The 22274-nt window shown below is 44.9% G+C and overlaps 1 protein-coding gene across 1 annotated transcript in view; it reads left to right on the forward strand.

Annotated features, from left to right (window-relative positions):
* The window catches only part of LOC134367154 (G-protein coupled receptor 143-like), a 238537-nt gene that overhangs the window by 211149 nt on the left and 5114 nt on the right, over positions 1–22274 (forward strand). Inside the window, exons 6-8 of the mRNA XM_063083802.1 lie at positions 3828–3936; positions 5057–5174; positions 6743–6986. Coding sequence (XP_062939872.1) covers positions 3828–3936; positions 5057–5174; positions 6743–6986 — 471 coding nt within the window. The remainder of the gene's footprint in view (positions 1–3827; positions 3937–5056; positions 5175–6742; positions 6987–22274) is intronic.

Below are 22274 nucleotides of genomic sequence, written 5' to 3' on the forward strand. Positions count from 1 at the left end.
CCAGGCCCATTCTGTGTTCTGCAGGAAATGGACATGCCCTGACCCACAGGGGTCGCCTTGCAGGTCACCCCTATGTCTTGTGCCATGTGAGGCCACTCACAATCACGACCTGCAGGGCTCGCTGCAGGGCCTTGCACCCGTGATTTCCTTCCCGGCCTCTGCTTTTCTCGTTTGCGTGCTCACAGCAGGTATGCAAAGCTTTTGGTATATCCTCTCCGTATTGGTGAAGCTTCCTCATGCCCACTCTTTAGTTTCTATTCTTCACGCTTCCTCTGGAGGAGCAGGTGAGTTTAACATTTTAAGCAGGAGTTCGAGATGAGAAGCAAACGGGAGCTCTGGGAGGAGCTAATTCTGTGCCTCTGCTTCCTGCGCTTTCTCCCTTTTCTTCCATCCTGCACTCTTGGCTACCCTGAACACAGATGCAGGAAGATGTGGCCACTGAAACTGTTTCAGGCATTTCTTCAAGTTTAAAATCCCATCAATGCAACCATTTACAAGGCCTCAAGGCACCTGCAAGGACATATACTCTAACTTCCTATGGAAAACTGGAAAACAGGTGAGCAGTACCTGTGATTTTAGGGCTGTGTGGACTGGGATCAGCACAGCACAGCCCTCAGGATAAATTTGGCCCTTTGCCTGATTTTGTACATAAAGTTTTATTGGAACACAGCCCATTTTTTTATGTACTGTCTATGGCTGCTTTTGCACTACAACATCAGAGTAGAGTCGTTGTGACAGAGACTGTGGTATGACCCACAAAGCAGAAAATATTTACTATCTGTCCCTTTACAGAAAAAAATTGCTGGCCCACGGTGTAGATCATTTCTCCCCCTTCTTTTTCAATTTCTTTCAGCTACTCAGTTAGAGGTCTCCAAACTGGTTTTGCCTTATCAACGGTGAATACTCACAGGAGCTCCGTGTAGATCCATTCGTGCACTCTCTTTCCTGGAGAACTTGAACAGGGCAGATACAGTGTCAGCAGCTGCTATAAGAGAACGCACTTAATTGGAAAGGGAGTTTCTGTCGCTTGCCCTCACCTGAGGGACCCTGGAGACCCCTGGCAAAGTGGAATCTGAGCCTAAGGGCGTGATTCCTGGGGGGCTCACAAGGTGCCCCTAGGTGCTGTCAGGTCTTCAGGAAGCATCTTAATCCAAAATCAGCTCTTAGTACTCACATCTCCCAACCTAGAGCCTTTGGTGTCTTTCAAGCTCGCAGGCTCACTCTCATTTGCATGTACTTTCTGTCTTGGCAGTGGAGTCACTTCTCTTGCTCCTTGTCTCCCTTTCTCCCCTTGAGCTTTTCCAGACTGCATTGTAGACTTCATAGCTGAAGATGAAAGTGCCTGTTAAAAAGGAGGTGGCAGCATGGAAATCCTTCCTATGGCAAGATGGGTATTGCATTTTTCCTGCCTGATTTTTCATATTTTCTGCCATTTTTTTCCTGTTGGTTTGAACGCTCCATGAATATTAAAAGTGCTTTTGTTTTTATCATTTCACCTTCTGTGGCCACAGGGGCTGGCTGTCATCTGCTTTTCTGCCTGCCCCTTTGGTTGGGCCTGCTCCATCTTCTCTCCCCTTTGCCTTGGTTCTCTCTGCCTCTGCACCATTTTTCTTCTCTCCTACATTATGCATTTCTTAGCTGATAGTTCCTACTTGGTAACATCCACTGTGTGGCTCCCCACACATCCTACAGTGACCGGCAATGCCTATGACTCATCAGTATAAAACCTTGTCCTTTTCCCTGAAAAGAATCACAGAAACAATTGATATCCATAATCATGAGAACAAATTTCCTTTGAAATATGTAGCTCAGGTATTTTGAGTTGCTCAGGGAGAGGGACGAGATGTCATTCATGCTACTGGCTAATGTGTAGCATGTAGTAAGTGCTCAAAACCTAACTAGTTGAGTGCCTTTGTTTCTACTTGAATTTTGTGATTTTTTCCTTGAAGAGACCACATGTAGGGAATCTTCTACCCCAGAGTGTCTTTTCCTTAAATGCCTTACAGGTCCTCCCATTTACGAGACAGAAACATGATTGATTTCCTTATTCTCCTGCACCTTATTGCTTGTTCTCAGACATGAGGAATGAGTCAGATTTCCTTTTGGCAGGGTCAGAAGTAGATTTGTGCATTTCCCTTTTTGCCCTCACCCTCTTATCTCGGCTTCCAGATAAGTCTGCATGTTTTAGCCAAAGCTTTGCATTCAAGAAGAATGACTCAGTTTTCTTCCCTCAGGTGTGAAAGGGGTCTGGACCACACCATCCCCCACTATGTCACCACGTACTTGCCACTGCTCCTCGTCCTTGTGACCAACCCCATCCTGTTCCAAAAGACAGTGACGGCAGGTAAATAATAGGGAAGTTCTCTGGGTACATGGACACTGGGTAGGACCCCATGTCTGGGGCTCAGATAATGGCATGTCATCCTTCTGGAATTATCCAGGACAGTGGACCCCATTCATCATCCTCCAGAGGCATAAGCAGAATACAGTTGGATAAAGTAAACAGGTTTAAGAAATGAAAATGAGCAAGCCTGTTTAGTCATGGACCACACACGTTCTCTGTCAACGTTTGTTAGCTCAAGGCCATGACAAGTTGGCCTTTCATTTCTGTGCTGGGCTCATCCTGGGTCTGCCCTTGGCACACCTTAGAGGCTCCCAGGAATGGCCTTAGGAAACTGTGGAGGTGAGGTAGGAGCAGAAGGGGAGAGAAGGGGTGGGGGGAAGAGATGCAGCAAAGACTGAGGAGTCTGGAGCCTGGCCACTCCCATGATGCTCTTGGCTTGTGTCTTTTCTCAGATGGGCAGGAAACAGGAAATGAGCCAGATGCAATGGGAAGAACTGGATAAGAGGAGTATCGTGAGTCAGTAGAATGTTAGGGAAAGACCTCTGGGCTGGGACTGGGGATTTCCATTCCAGCCCCTACCACCTCTTCAAGGAAGGGTGACCTGGAGCAAGTGTCCAGCTTCCTCGGGCTGCTGTGGATCCCTCAAGGGCAGAATGGGCATAAGGAAGTTTGCCTTCACAGAAGGGTTGTTTGAGGATCAGCTGTTGATTTTAGAATTTTAAAACATTGTTTAAAGTACTCTACCACTAGGAGCAGGAAATTATTGCTGCTATTTGGACCAGTCTTTTTATATCTACATTTAAATATGGTGCATTAAACACAGGAATTTTTTTTACAAAATTAAGTAAAAAGTAGTGATTTAAGTATATCAAACCAATGAAAATGACTCATAGAAAAAAGGACTGAAAAGAAATACAGTAAAACGCTAACATTGGTTGTCTCTGGGTGGAGGGACCATGGGTCATTAATTCTTCTGTAAACTTTTATACTTTCTAACTTGTCTATAAGGAGAAACTTAAAATAGTTAAGTATTTTAAAATAACAGGTGTGTATTATTTTTATATTAGAGAAAATAAACCTTTAAAAATATAGTCCCTGTACTAGTAAAATCCAAGTAAAACTGGAAGTTTAGTTCATATCACTGTTAATTTCTTATTTGTGACAAACGTCCTGTGGTTGTGTAAATTGTTAACACTGGGGGAAGCTGGGCAAAGAGTATAAGGTATACAGAAGCTTTCTGAGCTACCTTTGCAATTTTTAAGTCAATCTAACAGTGCTTCAAAGTAAAAATTTTAAAAATATATATTCCTTAGAGTCTAGGAGGACTCCAACTTGGAAGTTTTGAGGCATGGAGGTCAGTAGCTTGCTTTGCCTCATGCTCTCTGGTTTTGATTATGGGCTCACATCTGCTCTGATTCTGCTCTCTGTACTCAGTAAACAGAAATAATGAACACTGTGTGTGGTTCTTTTCTGTTCCTCCCAGTAACCTCTTTACTAAAAGGACGCCAAGGCCTTTACACGGAGAACGAGCGACAGATGGGAGCTGTGATCAAGATCCGATTTTTCAAAATAATGCTGGTTTTAATTATTTGGTAACCTTTCTTCTATTTTTTTATTTTTTATTGCTTGTGGTAAGGGACATGCAAATGGTTTGCCCTTTTGCTTTTCCATGTGTGACCTGGAAGTTCCAAAGTGGAGAGTCTTTGGAGAGGAAATCTTTGAAACAGTGGTAAGTGCCCTTTGAGGAAATACATGGAGGACAGTGGAGCAAGTCCAGAGTGTATGAATTTCAGGAAGAATATCCAAATGTACGCAAATTATATATAACGCTCTTAGAACAAGAACTCCCGGATTTAGTTTTGAAATGTCCCCACAATATGCATCCAGTATTTCATCCCATTGCTGGGATTAATGGAAATGAAGCAGTTGATCATACTTTCTAAATCCACCCATGTGCCTCAATCGTGACACCAGAATTTCTGTATCTCACAGAGGAGCAAGTGCACATCTTCTGTGTAAAGACTCATACCTCAGTCATGAAGGGCAGAGAACAGGCTGAGCAAGTTTGCTCTTCAGTTTTCCTCATCACTGGTGTCCTACCCAAAAGGACAGGTGGATGCTTTGAAAGTAGACCTGTAGCCAGTGCAAAAATGGTGGAAATTAGAACACCCTGCACTGCAGCAAATCAACACTTTGCAGGACAGGGCAAGCCTCTGTGGTCTTAATAACTAATCTGATATTAGGAGATTTGTTTGAACACCCTCCTAGGAGAGACTTAAATTATCTCTCACTAAAAATACACTCAGCTCATCATATCAAACTTCACTGACCCCCAAGAGGAACATTTTAAAGTTCCAGCATAAAATGTCAAAATAAGATTTGTTTTGGTCTACATCGAAACTTCGGGTTACTCCTCAAAGAATGAATTCTGGGTTATTTGACACGGTGCTAGAACTTTATACCCTGAAGTGGCACTGAGTGTTACCATTGGAAAGATTTGCTGATCTCTGCTATAGACTGCGAGGAGTTATAGTTCTTAAATTAAATTCTTGGTGTGCTGGTTCCTTGTGCTTTCTTACTGCTGAAGTGGTCTTCCCTCCACCAGGAATTAGGAATTTTAGGCCTTGGTAGAAATCATTCCCTGACCTCAGAGTTTAAAAGTGAATTTTGTTGCATGTTCTCTTTACCCATGGGCCATTTTCTTTCTAACAGTTGGTTGTCAAATATCATCAATGAAAGCCTTTTATTCTATCTTGAAATGCAACCAGATATCAATGGAGGCTCTTTGAAAGGTGTGAGAAGTGCAGCCAAGACCACGTGGTTTATTATGGTAGGTAGATTTAAAATTTTCAGCTTGGAAAAAAAAAACATGCAGAAGTATGATGTATTGTCATATAAATATATAGTGAGCTGAATAGTTTCCTGGGCTACCTATATCTGGCCTTTGTGTGCTAAGCTACCAGGTTTCATTCATTATTGGGATCATTATTAAATGGATACAACTCTGGTAAATTAATTTGGCACAGTGCATCAAAACTGTCAGGCAGACTCACAATATCAGATCTTTTATCTTGAAGGAGTATTTCAGACGACGAAGAAGCCATAGGGATGAAGAAATTTCTAGTAGCATTATCCATAATTATAAAGCATTATAGGAAACCCAAATTTGAAAAAAAAGGGGGGGGTGGTTAAGTAAATTATAGTCTTTCATCCTGGTGGAATGTTACCCCGATTTTTTAAATGACTCTTATGAAATTTCTGATATTAAGTGGACAAGGTAGGATATGAAATTATACCAGTTACAACTACATAAACACATATGTCTATAAAAATATTGGCTGAAAATACAAGAAATGATAATAGGGTGGAAGCGCCATGGGTAGACTTCTCCCCCGGTGTTTTGATTATATTACATTTACAAAAAGAAAGGCATGCATGAGCTGAAGTCTCCACTGGCGGAGAGGTCCACTCTGTGCTACACAGAATTAATGCTTACATTGCTTCTGAGTTGGGAAAGATCTGATTCACAAGAACCTTAAAATGAGGACAGCACTAGCCTCCTCAGTCTCTGTGCTTTGGTTTGAAGCTAACAAACCAAACACATGAAGTTAACCAAGGGAACCACACAAATGGAGGGATGTTTCCCAGACTCACTTTTGCCTGAACAACATTTGTTAAATCAAATTCTGAGTTGACAGTGCAAGGTAGAAAGCTACAGGAGAGCAAAGCACCTTAGGCAGAGTCAAGAACGTGCTTGGTTCCATTGCCTGGGTCACATGGATCTCCTCCCCCCACCTTCTTCCCCCTCCCTTCCCCTCCCCCTTTCTCCTTTTTCTTTTTTCTTTTTTTAAAAAATGACTTGTAAGGGGATCTCAACACTTGGCATGGTGTTGTCAGCACCACGCTCAGCCAGTCAGCTAACCGGCCATCCCTATATGGGATCCGCACCCATGGCCTTGGTGTTATCAGCACCGCACTCTCCCGAGTGAGCCATGGGCCAGCCCTGCCCCTTTCTCCTTTTCTCTGCTTCCTCTCCCCCTTTTCCCCCTCTCCCTCCTCTCTTCCCTCCCCTCCACTCTCCCCATCCACTTTTTTTTTTCCTGGCAGCTGGCAAGTATAGGGATCAAACCCTGGACCTTTATGTTATCAGCACCATGCTCTAACCAATGGACCAACCAGCCAGCTCCTCCACCACTATTTTCAGGCATGCTTTGAGGTACAGGACCTACTAGGGCCAATCTTTACCTTGCGCCAAACCAACTAACTAAGAGGTCACTCCTCAGTGAGGGCCGCCCAGTAGGCATCCTGGGCAGAGTTTAGCACTTTGAGGACAGAATGCTCTAATTCCCGCTGTACTGCACTGAGTGCCATGTGTCTTCTTGCCTCCCTCTCTCCCAGGGGATACTGAATCCAGCCCAAGGATTCTTCTTATCTCTGGCCTTCTATGGCTGGACAGGATGCAGCCTGGATTTTCAGGCTCCCCGGATGGAGATCCAGTGGGAATCTATGACGACCTCTGTCGCTGAGGGAACTTACCCGTCCCCAGTGGGCTCCTGTGTGCCCAGTGAAAACACCACTTCCAGGAAGATGGCACGTGTCAGTGGACACACTTCTGACAAAGCCCTGAGCATGCTGTCTGAAGGTAAAGCCCTGCTGTAGGCCTGGGAAGGTAGGCTGGGGCGCTCTGGGGCTTGGAAATCCTTTATCAAACAAGATGAAACTGGAGGATGTCCATGATGTCTACAGCCAACTTCAGGGCACAAACGGAAAGTTACAATAGCTGACATTGACTCTACTCTTACGTTTCATCATCCACCTCTCCTTTTAATATTTTAATGGTGCCTTTCATTTAGTTACTAAGCACTGTAGCCTTGTACTGATTATAACTGGTCCTCTTGGGCTGGATGGCATTTTTGAATATGTGATAATTTGTCACTTTAAATCCCTTACTAACATTGGCTATGAGGCAATGCATATTATGACATGACCTCTTTAGATTACAGGTGCAGTTTCATTTGTCCAGCTCATTTAAGTTCATTTAACATGAAAGGCAATCAGCCGGTGCTGGCTCTCCTAATCTACTCTTTCCATGTGGGGACTAGCGCTGTGGTCTTCCCATCGTGCTCTGTGGAACCCTAACGTGGTGCTTCAGGCATCTAATAAGTGATTCAAATACCATTCCAAAATTCATGTGAAAATCTGTGATCAGAATTATGCATGCTCAAATGTGTTGGCTACCAAACAGTAACCCATCAACTCATTACCTTGACACCAGTTAGCTCATTTGTATGTGGAGCTCAGAATAATGTTCTCCTACCCTCTTTAAGTGAAGACTGTCCTGAGATGGCAAGCTGGACTGCTTAAAAGCCATTACATTTTCAGCTCCTTAGCCATTTAAAACTAGATTTTCTTGATATGGTGCAATCAAATCAAACCGCTGAAAAAGTTAGATGTTCAAGTTGATAGAAGATCATAATGTTTGCCTCAGTTTTTGGTTTCAGAATTTTGTGTTGAGTAAAATGTCCTTAGAGTTCTAATTGATAACAACATTAATTAAATTCAAATTGCAACTTATGAATAAATTTTTGCTAATATTCTCCTCATCTGTCTTTGTCTTAAGGTTTCTAGTAAGGCTTTGCTTTAGCAAGAAACTACCTTTTGGAGAGGAAAAAAGTTTGAAAATCACCACTTTGACATTTGTGGATTCTTAATGATTTTAAAGTACGAGGAAATTGATCTTTTAAGAGGAAGCATTTGATAGCTATAATTATATAGTAGCCTACTGGATGTCTAAGAAGGAGGGAGAGAGAACTGAGAGAATTCGACTTTTAAAAACATTCAGGGACATAAATGCTGCTTTGCTTATTCTCAGTTGGGTCATTGGGACTGGATTGAAATGGAACTTAGTTCTCTGTAAACTCCTTAACCACCTACTGTTTCTTCCTTCAGAGCAGGGTTTCTCAACTTTGGCACTATTAGAACTTAGCACCAGGTCATTCTTTGTCCTGAGGATTGTCCCATGCAGTGTAGAATGTTTAGCAGCTTCTTGGCCTCTGTTGCTTTGCCCCCCATGGATTTGTCACCTCTCTTCCCCTGTGTGATGGAGCCACAAAGGATTACTCAAAGCCCATCTCTTCTGAGCAGTGAGAAGCCCTGAAGTGGTTTATTCCCAGAACCCTCAAGAGAGAAGCATTCCTTTCATTTGGGAAATTAACCATGAATTGGGGTTCCCTTCTTGTATTTATTCTCCAGCCCAGGAAGTTACAGCAAGAGACATAGGTGGGATTATAGTGTGACAATATAGCCTGGTAACTTTCAGTAAAAAGAAGTCAGATGACATTCCATTAGACAATTAAGTGATCCACCAACAAAAGCTTGATCTTAGCAAATGTTCTCTTTTTACAGCTGCTTCCCAGTAACTTTACATATCAATCAGTCACTTGTCTGTCTTTGAGCCAGCAACCTTGCTGTGTTACAACTCTTTATCTTACAACAGATACTCAATAGCCTGGGGGAAATTTCCCGATTTTTGTAAGGTCAATATTTGAAACTACAAGGCTTTTGAAAACCAGGCCCTGTGAAGTACATTTGCTTTATGCATACTTCACAGGCCTCTACCCACTAGATGCAGTTTCCAAAACTGTTTCTAGACAATGACAAATGTCCCTTGGGGAGGCACAGTGGCCCCAGTACAGACCAAATCATGTCTCAGAATGATTAGCCTTTTCAGAGGCTTGGATCCAAAACTTTGCTTTCCCCAACATGTTATCTGCGCTGGTAATGGAAAGAAACTGAGCCGAAATGCCGGGTACCGACCAAGCTTTAGCAAAGGAAAAGAATCTGCCAGGCTTCACTCAAAATGGAGAGCAGCAACCAGAATCAGGGTGGGAGGGCTTACATAGGTTGTAAGGAAGGCTGATGTAATCAGGGAGGGGTTTAGTGCTGGTGTGGAGGGGTTTGGTGCTGCTTTCTATTTCTCAGAAACCACGAGGTTTCTTGTAAGGGAAAAGCTGGTGGCCATTTTGTGCTGAGTGTGTGAAAAATGGCACTAGTCACGTCCAAGATGGTGCCAGTCATATCCAAGATCCACCATTCTTGCCTTTTAAGTATAGAGAGAAGGGAAAAGGGGTGAAGGTCTCATTCTTCTGAAGCTGCTTCCTGCTGGAGATGTGCAAAGATAGGAAATAAATAAAACAATTAGGTGGTGGAGTATTGGTTTCATGGGGGTAGGCTGTATTCTAGTGAAGGGTCAACAGTTCTCAGGGGCTGATATCCTCCTCCCAGGAACAATTCGGCGACCTTTTGGTTGGTGAATGCCTGCATATGTTCCTGTAAGAAATTAGAGAAACACCGAAAGAGCCAGGGACCAAGAAGGAAGATAAGTCCCATCATGGTCAGGGGTCTGACGTGTTTTGTCCTGAAGTCCTCCCCCATTGCTATAGCCTCAGTGAGTGGTTTAGGTGAAGCAGAAATGTTTTGTTGGGTGGGCACTGGACTCCAGCAGAATCCCCTTTGGAAAGAGCTGTCCAGTAGTTTTTAACCCCATAAGCACATGATTGGCTATTGTCTGGTCATAGCATGTTGTGGGAACGTATGTCTGGGATGTGAACGTGTCCTGTAGGGTTCCCCTGAAGATTCCGGGTGGCTGACCCAGGAGGTTGGAAAGTGTCCTTCCACCCACCAAGACCTTGGTTATACATTGTGAACAGGGTGTGGCACATGTCTCTGTTAGGAAAAGAAGCAAGAGGAAGAGAAAAGGCAAGCGTTCAGGGGCTGAGACGTTGAGAGGGTGCATAGTAGGAAAAAGGAGTAGAGGGTAACCTTGTTGGGGCTGTAATCACAGAAGGCGCCCTGCCAGGCTAACTCAGTTACCCACTCAAGAGCATCTTCAACACTGGAGGTGGTGGGTCGGGACCAGTCTTGGAGCAGCTCCTGTGTGAAAGACATGAAGTGGGCCAGCAAGAGTGAAAGGACAATTACCAGGGGAAAGATCATCCTTCTTCTGGGATTGGGGGAAGAGTGGAGGTCCTGGAGATTTTCAATTTTGTGGGTCCTAAAATGGATGAAGTGTAAGGAGATGTTGGGTTGGGGTTGAGCAGAGGGCCCCCTCTGGCTTGGTGTTAACAGATTCTTTGGGTAAAGTCTCAGGTGCTAGGTTTACCAAGGATAAGTGATACCAAGAGGCCTTTCCTAGTACTTTTACTGCCATGGGGGTGGTGAGAAGTGCTGTACAAGGCCCTTCCCAACATGGTGAGAGAGGCTTTGGGATTCGGGTTTGAATATACACTTGCTGTCCTAGGCTCAGTTTAAAGTCTGAGGGGGTGGTGGGGAAAGGATGAGGTAATAGAAGGTTGGCCTGTTCCTGAAGAAGATCCCTAATGAGTAGGGATATACTGGCCTAAAGGCAATGAGCTGGAAGGGAGAGGTGTGAGGGTGAAGGGTCTGCCATACATAAGTTTGAAGGGCTGAGGCCAGTGGGTTTGGGGAGGTCAGCTTGCAAGCGAGTGAGTACTAAAGGGAGAATTTGAGTCTAAAGGAGGTGAAGTTCCAAGGACAGCTTGGTGAGGTGTGTTTTTATGACGTGATTGGCTTTTTCTACTTTGCCTGATGACCAAGGCCAATATGGTATATGTAAGTCCCATTTGATATGTAAAGCCTGTACTGTGAGTTGTGTAACCTGGGAAATGAATGCTGGGCCGTTATCAGACAGGAGGCTTCTGGGCAAGCCAAAACGAGGGATGATTCCTGAGGTGAGAGCATGCATTACTGCTGTAGCATCCTCTGAAGTGCAGGGAAAAGCCTCAACCCAAACTGAAAAGGTATCTACTAAGGTTAGAAGATAGTATGTCCTTTTGTGAGGAGGTATGTGAGTAAAGTGAATTTGTCAATCCTGGCCAGGAGTGTATCCTCTGGCCTGGTGGGTGGGGAAAGGACCGAACTTGGAGGCCACCTTGATTGGAGCAACGAGTACACAAAGGACAATTTTGAGTGATCTGTTTAAGTAACCTGGCCATGTGGGGAGAGTCATTTAAAGGCTGAAGAAGGTGTAGTAGGGATTCATAGCCTATATGAACTCAATTATGGAAATCTAAAAGGATTTGCTCATTTTGTGTGGTAGGGAGGACATAGTGACCAGAGACAGTATACCAGTTGTCCTTCCTCTGTGCCCCCAACTGTGGGAGGTGTTGTATTTCTTGGGGTTTGTATTGGGATAAGGGCATAGGGACCATGAGAAGGACTGAGCAGGAGAGGAAGAGTGGGGGTCTGGTGATTGAGCAGCCTGTTCTGCAGTTAGATCTGCCAGTTTGTTTATCTGGGCTATGGGGTCATTGGACGTTTGGTGTCCTCTGCAGTGTATAACCCAACCTCGTTTGGGAGTTGTGCAGCCTCAAGAAGTATCTTGATAAGATGTCCGTTTTTTATGGGCCCTTCTTGATTGGTCATGTATTCTCTCTCCTTCCATATGGCCGCACAGGAGTGTAGGATGTGGTGAGCACACTCAAAATCAGTGTATATATTGACTCGTTTGTTACTTGCCAGAGTGAGAGTGCTGGTGAGGGCAATGAGCTCTGCCTGATGGGAATTGGTGTTAGGGGGAGAGGGGGCAGCCTCAATAGTTTGTGTTAGATTTACTATGGCATAACCCACCCAGGGGGTGGGGGTGGAGGTGACACAGCATTCTATGAACAATGTATGTTAGGGCTGTGTAATGGGATGTGGGGAGGTGTGTGGAAAGGGATTGAGAAAGTGTCTAAAGCCTCCATGCAATTATGTTCCAAGGGTCATGAGTGTTTTGGGATGAGAGTGGCTGGATTTAAGGGAGGGCAAGGTTTAAAGGAGAACTGGGAATTTTCAATGAAGGTAAGGTGGATAAGTTGTAGGCGGGAAGGGGAGAGAGTCAACATGTTCTCATGGCTGAGATGGTCTTCAAGATGATGGGGGGAACAAATGACTGTTTGTTGTCCAAAAGTTAGTTTAGAGCTTTTTTGTGCTAAAAGGGCAGCTGCCACCAAGGCCCATAAACAGGGAGCCCATCCTCGAGCTGTGGTGTCCAATTGTTTGGAAAGGTATGCAACAGGGGAGGAGATATCTCCTGCCTCTTGTCCTAAAACCCTGACCACCAATCCTTGGGTTTCAGTGATGTACAGGATAAAAGGATGAGATAGGTTTGGGAGGGATAGAGCTGGGGCTACAAGGAGAGTGGCTTTTAATCACTGAAATGGAGAATGAATGGGCTTTGTGGGATCAAAGGGAATGGCAGGATACCCTTTGGCTGCCTCATAAAGTGGTTTTGCTAGCACACCAGAGTTAGGAATCCATGGGCAAAGATACCCTGCAAGCCCCGAGAAAGAAAGGATTTCACCTTTTGTGGTAGGAGTAGGGAGTTCAGAAATTAAACTCTTGCAATCCATCACTATTTCTCTGGTGTTAGGGTGAGGTGGACTCCAAAATAGGTGACTGAAGGAGAAGAATTTTGGGACTTGCTGGGGGACACTCAATATCCCCTGGAGGCCATGAAATTAGGGAGAGCAACAGTGTGGGCCTGTGAATCCTCATAAGAGTGGCTACAAAGGAGGAGGTCATCCACGTATTGTATTAAAGTGGTAGAGGTTGGAGGAAGTTCAGATAAGTCTTGAGCTAAGGCCTGGCTGAAGAAGTGGAGGCTACCCCGAAACCCCTGAGGCAGTACTGTCCAGGTGAGTTGTTGGGAACCATGTGTATCAGGGTCAGTCCAAGTGAAGGTAAACAGGTTTTGACAGGAAGGGTGTAAGGGGATAGAAAAAAAGGCATCTTTGAGGTCAAGTACAGAGAAGAAATGTGGTGTTGTTGGGATTTATGGATAGAAGAGTATAGGGGTTAGAAACAATTGGGGTTATGGGTAAAATGGCCACATTAAAGGCCCTGAGGTCTTGAACTAAATGGTATGAGCCATTAGGCTTTATAACCAGAAGGGTGGGTAATATAAAAGCCGAGTGGGTAGGCCGTAAGAGATGAGAAGAAAGGAGTTTGTGTATGATGGGTTTTAAGCCTATTAGGTGTTTGTTAGTGATGGGGTATTCTGGGACATTAGGAAACAAAGAAGCATTCAGCAATTTAACCAGTATAGGGGAATGGTGCATTGCAATGGAGGAAGAAGAACTGTCCCATATTACAGGATTAACCTTGTCCGAGTTGAAGGGAAGGTTGGAAGCCTCAGGTACCAGGTCTGGGGCAGCCTGTAACAGGAGTATTGTAGCTGGAGTTGAGGTGTTTAGGGTAAGAGTAGCTTTGAATTTGGAAAGGATGTCCTGTCCCAGTAAGAGGGTTGGGCATTGAGGCATTATTAAAAATGTATGTGTGAATCGGGTGGATGTAGGTTGCAGGAAAGGTGTTGAGTGATCCACGGGTGTTATTCTGATCCCATGACCCCTACTACTGTGATAGAGGATGGGTTGTTGGTCCTGCATATTCAGGAAGGGTAGAGTAAGTGGCCCCTGTATGGATGACAAAAGAGATTGGCTTACCTGCTACAAGGCAAGTTACCCTGGGCTCAAATGTGTAATCTCCTTCGGGGCCTCAGGCGCTGTGCATCTCAGTCCTCCTCCTGGGCAAATCCAAGCAGTTCTGGTCAGGATGGCCATGAAGCCAAAGGGTTAGTTGGGGACTGGGCCATTCCCTCTCTCATGAGAGAAATGGTCAACCCCCCAGTGGCCTGGCTCTTTGCAGTGCAGACAGGGCCTGGGAGGGGGCCTGGGGTTAGGATATGGCAGTACTCAGTGGCCCGGTTGACTGCATTTGAAGCAGTTCCCAGGTGATGTTCCCATAGAGGCCACCAGCTTTGGAGTGTGTGATCTCTCGATAGCATTAGCCAGGAGCTAATATTTGGCCTGATCTCTTTTGTATCAATCCTTCCTCTCCTCCTCCTCTCTATTGTTAAAAACCTTGAAAGCTGCATTGAGGAGGTCTCATTGGGTAATAAAATGAGAGTGTAAGAGGGCCATGCCTGAAAGGGAGTTTGGGTCTATGCATGTGTATTTATGTAAAGCCTCAGGAAGGTGGGTTAGGAACTAGCCAGGATTTTTGGTGGATCACTGTGTGATTTCTCTAATTGACTGACTTGTGCGTAGACTGTTGGAGGCCATAAATCATGTATGTGATCATATTATCCCAGAGATCCCAGTCACCATGGCTGGCCCAGTAGTCTCAATTTGGGTCCATGTGAGGGATGGCAGTGGCTCCCACAGGCTGCCTATTATTTTGGCCATGTACCTTGCCTGCCTGTTCGTGGGCCATTATCCAGACCTGCTCCCTATCATCATGGGACAAGGTGTAAGTTGGAATCATGAAAACATTAAGCTGCCAGGTGAGATTGTAAGACTGGGTGAGGTATCTGAATTCCTTAAGATATGTGTCCAGGTTGGAATGGAAAAATCCCAGTCGTTTTTTGATTTGGGAGAGATCAAAAAGAGAAAAGGGAATATGGACCCAGACAATTCCCTTTGTCCCTGCCACTTCATGGAGGGGGTATAAAGGAGCTGAAACTGAGGTGGGGTTCTCACCTGATGAAGGGGAAAAAGGAGAGGGATTGAGTGGCTGAGGACAAAGAGAGGGAAAAGGTGAAGGGGCTAGTGGAGGATCTGGAGCATAAGGATGTGGTTGGGGAGCAGAGTGGTCTGACGGATCAAAAGATTGATCCGAGTCCAGAAGGGGAGGTCAGGCATGAGTTAGGAGAATTTGAGATGTAGAATAGTGTTGACAGAGAGAAGGATGAGATCGGATATAGAAGAAGGCTTGAACATAAGGAATCTCTCTGGCTTTGTCGTTTCGGTGACAAAAGTTGTCTCGGTCTCTGAGAGTACCCAATTTGAAAGTGCCATTTTCTGGCCACTGGGATCCATTGTCTAGTTTGTATTTAGGCCAAACCTGATTACAGTAGAAAATGAGGCATTTGCCTTAATATCTCCCCGGAGGCCAAGAGGTTGGCCAGGAGACAGTCCAGAGGTGTAGAGCAGGGAGAAAATGAGATGTTTAGGTTTAATGTCTCCCTGGAGGCCAAGGGATTGTAGAAAATGAGACGGTTCAGTTTAAATTGGCCAGGAGACAGCCCAAGGGTGTAGAGCGTGGAGGTCTGGATTGTGAGGATCCCATTTAGCAGGTGAGAAAGGAGGTGATCAGTCCCAGTTGAAGAAGGGGAACACCAAGGAGCATTGTAATTGTTGCACACCTCCTTTTCCAGAGAGAAGCCACTGACCAGCTAGAGGAGCATCCTCTAATAGCCGGGGGCATGAGAGGGGTTCCCTCTGCCAGGCACCTGGTCTTCAGGAAGTAGCCTGGTCTTTGGTAAGTAGACAGTAGTCATAGAAAGTAGTCAGGGGAACCCGTAGAAATAGGACAGACCCCCTGACACACCCTGAATTGAGGCTGATGGTGGATGTGTTGGTCTGAAACGGCAAAGGGAGAGAGTCCCTGAGGTACCTGGTTCAGCAGGTCCAGGAAGGGTGGCTGGGGGGGCCAATCAACCCAAGAGAGGGGATCATCCAAAGGTCACAGCCTGGACCCCCTGGGTTTTAGCACCAAGATGAATGTGAGCCCAAACACCGGGTACCAATCAAGCTTTATTAAAGGAAAAGAATCTGCCGGGCTGCACTCAAAATGGAGAGCAGCAACTGGCGTCAGAGTGCGAGGGCTTATATAGGTTGTAAGGAAGGCTGATGTAATCAGGGAGAGGTTTGGTGCTGGTGTGGAGGAGTTTCTATTTCTCAGAAACCACGAGGTTTCTCATAAGGGAAAGGCTGGTGGCCATTTTGTGTTGAGTGTGTGTAACATGGTGCTGGTCACATCCAAATTCCATCAGTAATAAATTGTGCGCGCACACACACACACACACACACACACACACACACACTAAACCAAAGACAAACACCTCACAGTCCAAACCACTTTGGTTTGCACAAGAATAATGTTGAAATTTGGAGCAGGAAAAATGCGCAAGAGTATGTTTGGTAATGGCTAAAATAATTCTATTTTCTTTTCCATTTCTATTATTCAAATATGCTGAAGAGAGGTTTTATTTTTAGATGATAAAAGGTTGGTTTATTCTGAAGGCCCAAAAATATGATGAGAAATTGATGGGTTGATTCCATGAGACAGGACTGTCTGGTTGTAATTGGGAGCCTCAAAGGGAAACAGAGAAGTAGTTTTGGCCAAAGCTAAAAGACAGAGACCATGTGTTTATGAACTTTCTACCTGGTACAAATAGTTCATCAAGGGTCAGGGACTCACCAACTGGAATTGCTGTTAGCATGTAGAGTTATTGAAACCACCTGGGGAATAAACCAAATTCTTATCTTGACTTATTTGTCTTTGTTTTTATTCCCATTTTGGTGATTTAAACTGGCCAAGCCAATCTTTGACATTCAACCAAAACTCGAAAAATAATAATAAAAACCATCCCAGTCCGTCTGCTGCACCCCACCCCAGTCACCACGAAACAAAATCATTTCTTTGTTTTGCAAACTGTTGCATTGGACTGGTGCTCAAAAGTTGGAGGTTTTCACACAAAGTTTTAGAAATAGCAAATAGAGATCCAGCAGAAAAGCCAACAGGGCAGCCTTTCCCCACAGCTGCTCTCCACTGAGGCTGCCGTTCTCTGCTTACCTCCTGCTTATTGAAAGCGCTTGACAAGGGTTGATATCTTGTAACAACAATTCACAGCAATATGGTCAGGCATGAGTAGCAGTTTACCTTTGAAATTTGAACGCCATTTGTTTAGTCAGTCTATATTTTGGAAAATAACAGAAGAAGTAAACATCTTAAAAGACTGAGTTTAGATAGTGACACTGCTACCTGGTGAAGTGGGACGTTCCACAGTGGCATTTTCCCTTCTTTATGGGAAGTTAGGGATCTCTGGTTTTTCAGCTGCAGAGAACAACTAAGGTATAGGGGTTCTAATCACAGGCTGCTCATTCCTCCTTCCTTTGCTTTTTTAAAAAGTTGAGATATAATCCACATACCATAAAATTCACCCTTTTGGAATGTACACTTTAGTGGCTTTAAGTCTATCACAAGGCTGTGCAACCATGTCTACTATCTAAATCCAGAACATTTTCTTCACTCCAAAAAGAAACTTGCACTCTTTAGCAGACAAGCCCTGTTCCTCTCAACCCCCAGTCCCTGCTGACCCCTAACCTAGTTTCTGTCCCTATGGATGTGCCTATTCCGGATGTATCATATATGTGGCATAATGTATCTGTTCTTCTCTGTCTGGCTTTTTTTACGTAGCATTGCATTTTCCAAATTCAGCCATGTTGTAGCAGAACTTCATTCTTTTTATGGCTGAATAATATTCAATTGTATGGATATACCCGTTGTTTGTTCTTTTAATAACTACTGATAACCACTCAAAACTCCACCAGGTCCTGTATTAGGAAGTGTGTTGGGTATAGGTACTAGACATATGTAAACTTTCCCTCAAGGATATTGCAGTTTACAATTGAAGAAAAAATATTTTAAAATCTTTAAGTTATTCTTTTGTAAGAATTGAATAATCCAGAGAAATACCAGTTTGAGAACTCCTCGGAGGAAAAACAAAGCACGTAAGGAAAGCCTTTTGAGAAAATCAGTACAATTAGTATTTCTGATTGTGGAAAGAATTTCTGTAAAAATGCCAGCTACCAGTTTAGAGCCCATAGTGATGTATTTTTAGCTAACATGTGTTGAATAAGGCTTTGGGGAGATTTTTTTTTTTTTTTTTTTTTTTTTGAAGCCAGAGTAAGTTTGTAGTGTTAACAACAAACAATTTCTGCAAAAGTATAAAGTGGACATGCTACTGGGGTGGCAGTCAGGGCGTTCAGTTTTCATCTAACCCCTCTTGGAATATTTTAAGATCGTCCATAATATACAGTCATCACCATTTTGTATGGTAACCCATTGCAGGAATTTGCATACATCAATCTAAAAAGAATTAAGAGGGATTTTGTTTGTAAATTAAATAATTTAGATGTTTTGCTGCTTAGGACACTTCAGCACATTTATAAGTACATCCACATCTGAGTCGTGGCTGTCATCACCATTGTATTATCTGGTGACAATTTTAGGATTCCTTCTAAATTCCCTGGTCAGTATGTCTCTGGGGCCACTTGCCTGTCAATGGTGGGGGAAATTCAAATGTCATTCAAATTTTCTTGCCAGGGGCTTTACCAACTTGCAGAAATGTTTGAAGTTTGCTTCCCTCCCTGCCTGTGGGCACAGGCTAACCGTGTGGAGAAGCCAGGCAGCAGGATCCCTGGGACTATGGAAATTCTCACCTCTCCTCCCCTCCACTACCTACCTGACCCTTTGCTAAATAGAATTAGATTTGAGTAAGTTAAATGTGTGTATGATGCTACTTCCGTGCATAAAGTCAAGGTCAACCTCTTACTAGAACTCTTTTCCTTTTGACTAAACCTGATCATTGGTACCTAAGCAGATACAGAGGAAACTTAGCTGTGGGTAGGCTTCTCGTATGTAAACTGCCCAGATGAAGCTTGACTTGCTCATCGTGCCCTTAACATTCTGCTTCTGTAGGTTTCATTCCAAGACCAAGGGGCTCACACTGAGCCTTATGAAATATCTGGTGTGTTCTTTCACACTTAACTGGGCACTTGGCACAAGTTAACGCAATTTGATCTTAAATATTCATTGAGCATCTGCTATAGGGCCAGCACCATTTTAGCCAGGATGGGTGTGTCCTTGAGAAGTATAATGTATCAAACTCACAGATAAGTAAGGACAATACTTTTATTTTTTAGAAATCTGTGAAGTGTTAAAGGAACTGTCTTGGGTTTTGGAGTACTGGGGGAGTTTCTGGAGGTGGCGATGTGCAGGCTGGGTGTTGTGGGACAGAGACAATCTAGGGGAGACGTAGAGCAGGAAGTCTGCGTCTTGTTTGCAAATGGCCACAGTGTGGAAGGTTGTGGAGGGCTTGTGGGAAGCTGGAGAGGCAGGTTGGGACCACACGATGAAGGGTTTTTACAGGTTCTGCTCAAGAGGGTGGACGTCACCCGGTGGCCAATGAAAGGCCAGTGAAAGTTTAAGTAAAGAGATATTCCTGCTTGCTCGAAGGACCAGCCCAGTTCATGGCAATGAGATAAGTGATTTAATGCATCGCCTTCTGTGCGCCATCTGAAGCCGCAGTTCACTTCTCGCGGCCCCTTCGGGTGTCCCCGACCCCCTGGGAAGGGAGCCCATGGGCGCGCCCTTGGTGGCACTGGGGGCACGACATCCCACAGGGGTGAGGCGGGGGCTGAGGCCTTGCTGGGGTGGGCACAGGCGAGGCTTGAATGGCACACTGGGGACCTGCACCCACTCGGGAGGCCTGGTCCCTGCAGAGTAGGGAGCCTGGCAGGCAAGTGTGGGGCATCGCCGTGTCTCTCCCACGACACCTACCCCACCGTCTTCCGTCGGGGTCTGCGTCTCTCCTTTCATGGTTCCATTTCTCTCACCATCCCCGTGTTTCCCACATGTGGCGTCACCCCCACACCTGCTTTTATCTCCCACAGTTCCATGTCTCTTCTGTGTTCTGCTGTCCCACAACTCTCGCTCATTCCTAATTCCATTTCCCCCACACGACTGTGAGAGGTGAGTCAAGAAGTTCACGGAAAGGTTAGAATTATATTTTAACTCTATTCTGCCAAAAGCTTTCTGAAGTGGGTTTGTATTTCTCTCACAATTCCCTCTTTCCCTCAATTCCTTGACTTCCCCCACCAGTCTCCCTTCGGGGGACATCCACACAAATCCACATTTTCTCCTCCTTTGTTCTCTACCATTCCCCCCCCCCCCAATCCCATTTCACCTGCCATTCTCCATTCTCTGCAATTGCTTCCTTCCCTCGATTCCCTGCCTGTCCCACAATTCCTGTTCTTTCCCATAACACACTGCTTCTCCCACAATTCCTCTCTTCCCAGCAACGTTTGTCCCTCTTTGTTCCTGTTCCTCCCAGAATCCTTTTCCCTACAATTCTTTCTCGCCCATAAGTCTCTTCTCTCCAACGGTTCCTCTTTTCTCCCACGATCCTTGCCTCTCCCGTAAGTCTCTCTTCTCTCCCATACTCTGTTGTTTTCCCAGAATCCTCTGTCTCCCACAAATCCGTTTTGCCCTCGATTCTACATTTCTGTTACAATTTCCACTCTCTGACAATTCCGTTTTCCCATACTGTTCTTTTTCTCCTCCAATATCAGTTTTCATCTGCCATTCTCTGTGCTCTCCCACATTCTGTGTCCCCTCTGATGGCTTTGTCTAGCAACACTGTGTTCTCCACAATCATGACTTACGTCTCACAATTCCCTGCCTCTCCCACAATTCCTGTTCTTTCCCATAACACTTTGTTTCTCCCACAATTCCTGTCGTCCCAACCCTTCTGTCTCCCACCGTTTCCTGTTTCTCCCACAATCCTTGTCATTCCCACCATTTAGTCCCTCCCATAAAGCTCTGCTCCCACCCACAATTCCTTGTTTCACCCACAATCCTTGACTATTCCATGTCTTTCTTCTCTCCCATAATCCTTTGTTCTCCCAGTATTCTGTCTCTTCCATAATTCCATTTTCTATACATTTCCATATTTCTGTTACAATTTCCACTTTCTGACAATTGTTTTCCCTTACTTTTCTCTTTTTTTCCTCAGTAGTCTGTTTTCATCTATAAATCTGTTTTGTGTTTTAGGCTGCAAGACTCTGTCTTCCATCATCATTGTGTATCTCCTATTTCCCTCCCTCTCCCACATTTCCTGTTCTTTCCCAAAAACCTTTGTTTCTCCCACAATTCTTTTCCCAGCACCTTGTGTTTCTCACCATTCCTTGTTTCTCCCACAACCCTTCTCTTTCCCATACATCTGCTCTTTTCTATAATCCTTTATTGTATCCCTGAATTGCCTCTCCCACTATGCCTTGTCTCCCACAATTCTATATTTCTGTTACTATTCTGTACAATTCTATATTTCTGTTACTATTTCCTCTTTCTGACAATTCCAGTTTCCCGCACTATTCTCCTTTATTTAATTCTCTCACAAATCTGTTTTCATCTTTAATCCTTGGAGCTTTACTATATTCTGTCTCTACTCTAATTCCTTTGTGCTACAATTCTATGTCCTCATCTCCCACGGTTTTGTCTCTACTACAATTTCCCGTCTTGCCTTTAATGCCTTGTTAGTGTCTCCCTCAATTCCTGTTTTCTCCATAATGTTCTGTTTCTATCATAATGTCTTGCATTTTCTGTTTTTCCTACAATTCCACTTTTTAAAATATATTTATTTAAACATTTTTATTATTATTAAAGAATAAATATTATATTTATAGGGAGCGGAGAGGGGGAGAGGATAAGGTGGGAGGAGAAAGGAGGAGGAGGGGTGTGTTTGAGGCCCATGGCACCCCATTCATTCAAGCAGGGGAGCCCAGGGGACTTCCAGTCGTGTCTTTTTTATTGCTGGGCAGGATGCGGATGCTGTGTGGCATGGCTGGGGCCCCAGCCCCCCCAACCCCTGCTCAGGAGCCTGGGGTGCTTCTGGTAGCTGCTGAGTGGTTGTTGCTGGGTTACATGGGAACATCCAGGGGAAATGGCTGAGGCTCTTGGTCCCCCTACCGCCCTGGTTTGGGAGCCTGGGGTGCTTCCGGTGGTGGCTCGGTGGTCATTGTTGGTTGGCTGCAGATGTCAGTGGGATGTGGCTGAGGCCCTTGGACCCCCACGACCGTGCTTGGGAGCCTGGAGCGTTTCCAGCGGTGGCTATTTGGTAATCACTTGGCTGGGTGCAGATGTTGGGGGTGTGGCTAAGGCCCTTGGCCCCGCCCTGCATGGGCTTGGGAGCTTGGGGTGCCTCTGGCAGCAGCCTGGTGGTCATTGCTGGGCTGTATGCAGTCGTTGAGCTGGGGGCATGGCTGAGGCTCTTGGCCTTCCCTGAACCCTGGCTTGGGAGCCTGGG

The sequence above is a fragment of the Cynocephalus volans genome, chromosome X (assembly GCF_027409185.1).
Source record: "Cynocephalus volans isolate mCynVol1 chromosome X, mCynVol1.pri, whole genome shotgun sequence".
Taxonomy (NCBI): domain Eukaryota; kingdom Metazoa; phylum Chordata; class Mammalia; order Dermoptera; family Cynocephalidae; genus Cynocephalus; species Cynocephalus volans.